General features: G+C 32.2%; 1 protein-coding gene across 1 annotated transcript in view; it reads right to left on the bottom strand.

Annotated features, from left to right (window-relative positions):
- Positions 1–5,705: 5,705 nt before the first annotated feature.
- HELRODRAFT_183726 (hypothetical protein) overlaps positions 5,706–7,843 on the bottom strand; it is a gene marked incomplete at both ends in the record, with an annotated part of 3,040 nt that continues 902 nt past the window's right edge. The window contains 5 exons of the mRNA XM_009013312.1: positions 5,706–5,861; positions 6,097–6,160; positions 6,254–6,299; positions 7,167–7,301; positions 7,501–7,562. Coding sequence (XP_009011560.1) covers positions 5,706–5,861; positions 6,097–6,160; positions 6,254–6,299; positions 7,167–7,301; positions 7,501–7,562 — 463 coding nt within the window. The remainder of the gene's footprint in view (positions 5,862–6,096; positions 6,161–6,253; positions 6,300–7,166; positions 7,302–7,500; positions 7,563–7,843) is intronic.

Here is a 7,843-nt window from a genome sequence, read left to right on the forward strand (position 1 = left end):
CACACACACACACACACACACACACACATATATATATATATATATATATATATATATATATATATATATATATACAAACACATATGTTTGTACTTAAATGTTGTATAACGCTATATAGCGTATAACATGCGACTAGAATGGGATATTTTGAATATGAATTTGCGTTACGCTTCTCTTTGCAGAAATATTGGATGGCTTGGTTGGATGGATACATCAAACTGTTTGTAATTGATCGTTTATGTATGTATGTATGTATGTATGTATGTATGTATGTATGTATGTATGTATGTATGTATGTATGTATGTGTAACACAAAAAAGTAATTATTTTAATGAATGTGGTTTCGGTTTATGAGATGTTTATGTAGTTTATGTAATGTTTAACTATACGATTGTTTATGTATGTATGTAACATTTAATTGAAAATAGTTTTTAATTTAAAATAGTTTTTATGTTTGTGTAATGTTTAACTACAGAAGTAACTAACTTATAGATTGAATAATTATATTTGTTCCTGTTTATGGCTAAACTTTGGCTCGGCGTTTGGTTGGGACTTAATATTTCAAACATGTATAATAATAATAATAATAATAACAATAACAATAATAATAATATTAATACTATTAATAATAATAATGATGAGAACATCTTTTTTATTTTCTGACTCCGAATACCAAATATCAATAATGAAATAATTATAAAATCCTATTAATCTAATGTATAATATAATATAATCTAATATATATATATATATATATATAATAATAATAATAATAATAATAATAATAATAATAATAATAATAAACAATAAATAATAAACACGTATGAGAAACGTAGCATAGTACACTATAGCGTTAGTGTTTTATGAATGTTTAACCATTCATTTATAGTTTATTTGAAATGTTTAATTGAAGTTTTGAGAGAGAATTATTATTTTAGTTTTTTGGTAGATTTACAAAAGGCCCCAGTCGGCAAACGGTAAACTATCATTTTGTGGCAACTTGTTTATTTATTAATTAGTTAACTATTTAATTAATTAATATTGTTTAATAACTTTTATACACCAAAACATTAAATTTAAATCGCTTTATTAACTTTATACATTAATTTTATAAGGTTTTACTACTTATCAAGACTCAGTTGTGAATATTGATACAACGAATATGAAACCACCAATTTTTTTGCACTTTAATAGAAAAATATCGCCAATTATTTTCAGTTTTTCACCTATCATCACCGTCAAACTTACTTCCCACCTCCGTCACAGACACTCACACATACACATGCACACGTACATATATAAACATCCACACGCAAACACACACAAACATATACACCTACACAAACATTAAAACACACACATACACACACACTCCACACATACACACGAACATATATAAACATCCACACACAAACATGTACAGATACACATACACAAACATTAAAACACTCACACACATACAAACACACGTACACTCACATGCGAACATATAAATATACATTTGGGAGACGTACTTATGTGCACAAATGTATAATACATTGTGTTATACATCACTGAGTTGGATGCTGTATGCACGTGAGGATAAATAAATGTTGGAGAATGATGCATCTGTGTGGACGCTAGTGTTTGTGTGTGTGTTTGTGTGTTTATGTGTTTCTCAAAATGTGTTTGTGCATGTTTAAATGAGTGCCTATATGTGCAAGTGCATATATGTTTTTACCTGTTTTTAAATGTGAAATATGTTTGTGTGTATCCTGGTTTGTTGTCTGTCTGAGTGTCTGGCTGTCTGTCTTTTTTGTATGTATGTTTGTTTGTTTGTATGTTTGTATGTTTGTTTGAAAAGTTTGTTTTTATGTCTTCTATGTTCAATATTTCTGTTAAATTTTGTTGTCGTTAGAATTGTCTTCCACTTTTTAAAACTTTGCAACTATTTCTTTGAATGCTGTGTAGCCGTTACAGTTTTGTTCATATATACATGGTACCATCAACATGATGTTGTATCAAGGTGTTTTTTAAAATACAAGGATATTATCAACATGATACTGTATCATTAATTTCGCCTGACGTAGGTGTAATTATTAAAATAATTATCGGCTCAGGTTAGTACGAGATTCCTCTTGTACTCGAACCCGATCACAGCGAAACTCTACGTGAATAGAGTAACACACATTCTCATTTGTCAACCGATGCAAGTAAGTTTTGAAAACATTTTCAATATATTATTGATTGATTTATTATTATTACCATTATGGAATACGTCCGTGCACATATACAAACACAATGGAAGTTTTATCACACATGCAAAAGCGTCACGAAAACGTCATTTTCGTCCTCATCATCGTCATCATCTCATCATCATCATCATCATCATCATCATCATCGTCCTCGTCATCATCATCATCGTCATCATCATCGTTATCTTTGGCAGAATTCATGAACGCCCAGCTAATATTTTATTTTCAGTACAATTCATTTCATTGCTAGCCAGTCAATCTGATCCAATACAATTTTTATTCTGTTTTTGAATTTTAATAAAATTGATATAAGGAAGAAAATTTATAAAATTGAAATAAAAATGATAATGAGAAGAATGAACATTTGTATGGCGAAGGTTTTTTACTTTTGTTAAATATGTTAAAAAAAACTTCAAACAGCAACAACATCAACAACAACATCAACAACAACGTCAACATCAACAACAACGTCAACATCAACAACAACATCAACAACAACATTTAAATATTATTAACAATAACAAGGTGAAAGAGTGAACTTCGCATCATTCAGTCAGAACAACATCATCAGACCTATCCCCTTCATCATCATCATTATCATTTATATTATCACATGCTACAACATCACCCTAATAAGGATCATTATCGCAAGCGACAACATCATCATCATCATCATCAGTAGCGACATCATCATCATCACTAGCGATAACAACATCATCACTATTGACATCATCATCATTATTATCAGCATACAAAACAGCCTCTTCATGGCGACGAGTCTTCAACAATGCTCGCCATGATGAAGATGACAACATCAACGACGATGATGATGATGATGATGACGATGATGATGATGATGACGACGACGATGATGACCAAGACATTAACAATGACCAAGATGACGATGATGACTGTGACAAGAACCATGACTATGTCAATTACAATGATGACGATGATGTGGGTGATTCATTTTCACAATGACGTCACGGGATTATCGCCTGGCACGGAAACACGATTTCTGAGGTCTTCAGACGACGGTTGGTTGGACGATTATTTCATTCGTTCATTATATTTTTATAAAAAAATTCATTTGTTTTGAGTTCGCATCAAACATGTATGTGTGTGTGCGTGTGTATGTGTGCGTGTGTATGTGCGTGTGTGTGTATGTGCGTGTGTGTCTTGTGTGTATTATGTGTGTATATATGTGGGTATGTGAGTGTGTCTTAAGTGTGTATGTATGTGTGTCTGTGTGTGTGTTTTATGTGAGCGTGTTTATGATCGATTTCTGCGTAATTCATTGCAATAAATGATTACTTCTATAAAGATCGGATATGACCGATATGAAATGCTACACACACATTGCTAATTTATCATTGCTACAGAGATAATTTAGTAACGTTTATGTGAAAAAATTATCCCCCCTCAATTGAACAAGAAGATGCAACGATTGTGTGATTAATTGTCGGGAGATTAGTAAAATAATAATATGTTAATAATAATAATAGTAATTATAATAATATATAATAATAATAATAAAATAGTAAGAATAATAATTTTATAAGTTATACACTGTTTATTGAAAAATTTTCCGAAAAAATTTCGTAACAATAACAACAACAGCAGCAACGACAACAACAACCTAATAACAATTGAAAAATTAACAGAGATAAAAACTTAAACAACAAAATCAAATTTGGCTACGACGATAAAACCATTAACAAAAACTAAAAAATAAAAAAAACTAACAACCAAAGAAAAATAAAACAAAATAAATAAAAACACCAAAAACAACAATGATAACAAAACATCAACAGCAGCCACAACAACAAATCACTTTCACGTCGGTTATTTTAATAATTAGGCGGGAAATCTTTCACCCGCCATTTTAAATAATGGCCGTCTGGAAGGCGCGTTTTGTTTTTCAAAACGTTCAGCATGATTTATCTTACATTATTTGGCTTGAGATGTGAATGTAAGTTTTAAAACTTCTGTAGTTTTTAAATCACTCACATATAATGCGATTGGTCAGTCAGACGGTCAGTCAGACGGATGGATGAATGGAAGGATGGATGGATGGATGGATATTTTCACAAAAAATATTTCCTTGGATATCAATTAACTGCAGTTTGTGTAGTGATGAAGCGTTGTTTGATGGATGTTGTTGTGGCTGCTGTACGTGAGAGTGCATAGAAGATAGATTGCAAAATTTTTGAGGTTATTTTGAAAAACAATTAATTTAAAAATAATAAAAAATGTTGAAAATAAAAATTATCGCATTGATACAGATTCATTGCAAACTAATTAGTAAAATAAGATGTTTATATCTTAGTAGAATTAACACCATAATCTGCGAATAAATTTGATGAAAGTGAGTAACAAATTTGAGAAAATAATTTTATTTGCACCGCCGTCAGATGTTACAATTTACGATGGTAGAATAATTATACGTGGCATGTCTGACCAAAACAACTCTTTTCATTAAATCACAAATTATCCCATTCATTCATTCATTCATTCATTTATTCAGGCACATGTTTATCTGCTGAGGCCCTTTCGAGCAGTTTTACTCATCCACTCATTTTTCTAACATTCATTCATTCATTTTTTGAAGTTGTGCTTCACTGACTTTCATCAATAACACGTTGATAAAACCAGACAAACAAACAAACAAACAGGAAACCAAACAAACAAACAAACATACATACATACAAAAATATACTGTTGTACACACATAAAAAGTTATACATATCTTGCATACGTACAGCAATGTTCGTTGGACAAGGTACTCGCATGCTTTTTCAATCTCCATACATTTTGGTTACTGACACCAACAATTTTTTTCATAGCGTCAGTCTTAATTTGCATAAGTTATGCTTTTCTTTGGACAGTGTAGTAAACGCTTGATGAAAATATATTGAATCGAGACTACAAGTAATGCATTTGTGTTTGCGTATGCTTGCCCGGCTCTGCTCTGTTCGAATGTCTAAGAAAAAACTTATTATGTCTATCAATAAATCATGTATGTTGAGAATTTATTTATCAAATAATTTTGGCTCACCTGGGATGTGACGTTCCCCCAAACGATGCCCGGCCAAAAGATACATCTCTTTCACATTTCTAAGTATGCTACTCTCAATTACTCTAAAATCTTTCAACCAATCTGCATCAAAACCTTTTGACCAACCGAGACCAACCGACAACAACACCCATCTGTTTTTAAAAAAACATATTAATAAAATTATCTTAATATCAGGAAACCCTCTAGATAAAAACTACATTGAAGAATATATATCGATTCTTCTTCAAAAGTTTAATTCCTTCTGTATACTCGATGGGGCTTTAAACAGCCTTTCTGTGCGTGATCCAATAACATAGAGAATAGCAGAACCTGAGAATAACTAGTTAATCAACGAAGTGTGTTACATCACTCACATACATGTAACTAACATCACTCATTCCAGAGTTCCATTTTCAAGAAGCCCTTTCAAAAATGAGAATTGGTTTTGGTGTCTGCACTACATTTTTAAGCCGGTAATGGTACTCGCGAGACAATTTTTGGGCATAGTCAAGAACCCCGGACGGTATATTTATATAGTTAAGGAATAGTGCGTCTGTAATTTTATATATCTTTATATGATTAATTCGTGTGTGTGTGTTTATGTGTGTGTGAGAGATAGAGAAAGAGAGAGAGGGAGAGAGAGAGAGAAATGTGATGTATGCAGGTATGAATCGTACACTCACGCATGTCTAAACGAAATGCATTTGATGAAACTTCCAAACAACGTTTCATGCAAACACACACACACACACACACACACACACATACACATTCTCTCTTTCACACACACGCACACACACACACCTTATCACATCCAATATAATTAACCACCTCTAATTTTTCTACATCAAAGACCTTCCTTGGGCTACTGGGTGTTGAGGCGTTATGGTGTAATGGTTAGGGTTAGGGTTAGTAGGGTTAATCTTGTAGCTACTGCATTCGAATGCAAAAGGAGACTCACCAGATAAGTTTAATTTGTATGAAGCTTATGTCTGGTGTTGACACCTCTAATGAAAAATTATTGAAAAAGAATTAATATGTAGTAATACTAGGTAATAATATTAATGAGAATAAATGCAATATTAATTGTATTGAATAATAGCAGCATACATTTTAGCGTAGTGGAGATGTACACAATGTGCGTGTGTGTGTGTGTTTTGTGTGTGTGTTTGTGTGTGTATGTGTGCGTGTATGTGTGTGAGTGTGACGACACGACAAATGTTAATCGACCTCATCATTTAACGGATTACAGACGTCCTTTTTTGTCCAGCATCATTTTTGCGCTTCGGTGTTTTGGATTTTTTGTTATTATTATTATAATAATAATAATAATAATTATTATTATTGAGATTTATTTTTACTGCTATATTTATCCCATGGGTGGCGAGATGGTGTAATGGCTAAGGTGCCTGGTTCTGTTGTTACTGTCACCGGGTTCAATAGCATAGTGATTTCTGATTATCACCTTTATTTTAAATGATGTTTTGTTTACACGTATTCATATATCACATGCCTTGTGTGTGTATGTGTGTGTGTGTGTATATGTGTGTGTGTGGTGTGTGTTGATAAGTATACTGAAGAATTAAGAGGAAAAGATACTACTACTAATAATAATAAGATTGGAATTTATTTCACTAAAATATTCCATTTTAACTTATTTACATTATATAATTATATATTTTTAATCATTATTAACGTTTAAATTCTAAATAATACAATTATACGATCATTATTATGACGAGGTCACATCATTGTTGGTCCGGATGGATCAAGGAAATTACCTTTCTTTCAAAGGCACGCGAAATTCTCCCATCGGCCTCACATAACATACATCCATCCAACTTCAAAGAAATATCTCAATCAAATTTTTTTACCATCAGTTTGATTCGTTGAAATTTTTTCGAATGATATGGGCGGCACGGTAGTGTAATGGTTAAGATGCCTGGCATTGCTGTTGCAGTGACTGGGCTTGAATGCCAAGATATCCCTGCCTAGTACTCGTACATTTACTGCGTTGTTCGTTGTTACGGATGATGAAAATAGAGAGATGGTACAAAAGAGAAAGAGAGGAAGAGAGAGAAAGAGAGAAAGAAAGAGAGAGAAAGAGAGAGAGAGTTGTATTTACTACATAGCAACCATTGAAATAGAAACATTCGCCAACAATTTCTTCATTCAGTTGTTAATAGATTATTGAGGATGAGACCTAACCTTTGACCTTGCAAAATGTGCTGTTGTTGTTGTAATTATTGCTGTTGTTGTTGTTGTTATAGCTGTTGAGATCGTTTTGTTGTTGTTGTTGTTGTCACGTGTTGTGTTAAGTATGCTGGTTAGACCTATTTACCCTGCGTGTGTTTTTTGTGTATTTCTATATTTAATTAGTGAACCGCTTATGAGTTTTATATTATTATTGGATGTATATATACGTGTGTACGTTTGTGTGAGTGTGTGTATGTGTGTGTGTATGTGTGTGTGTGTAAGTGAAGATTGAATTGCATGCCTGCATCTAGTATTATATTGAGATGCGATGAAATGGTTGATGACAAATTGAGAG

Source organism: Helobdella robusta (genome assembly GCF_000326865.2).
Source record: "Helobdella robusta unplaced genomic scaffold HELROscaffold_116, whole genome shotgun sequence".
Classification (NCBI taxonomy): domain Eukaryota; kingdom Metazoa; phylum Annelida; class Clitellata; order Rhynchobdellida; family Glossiphoniidae; genus Helobdella; species Helobdella robusta.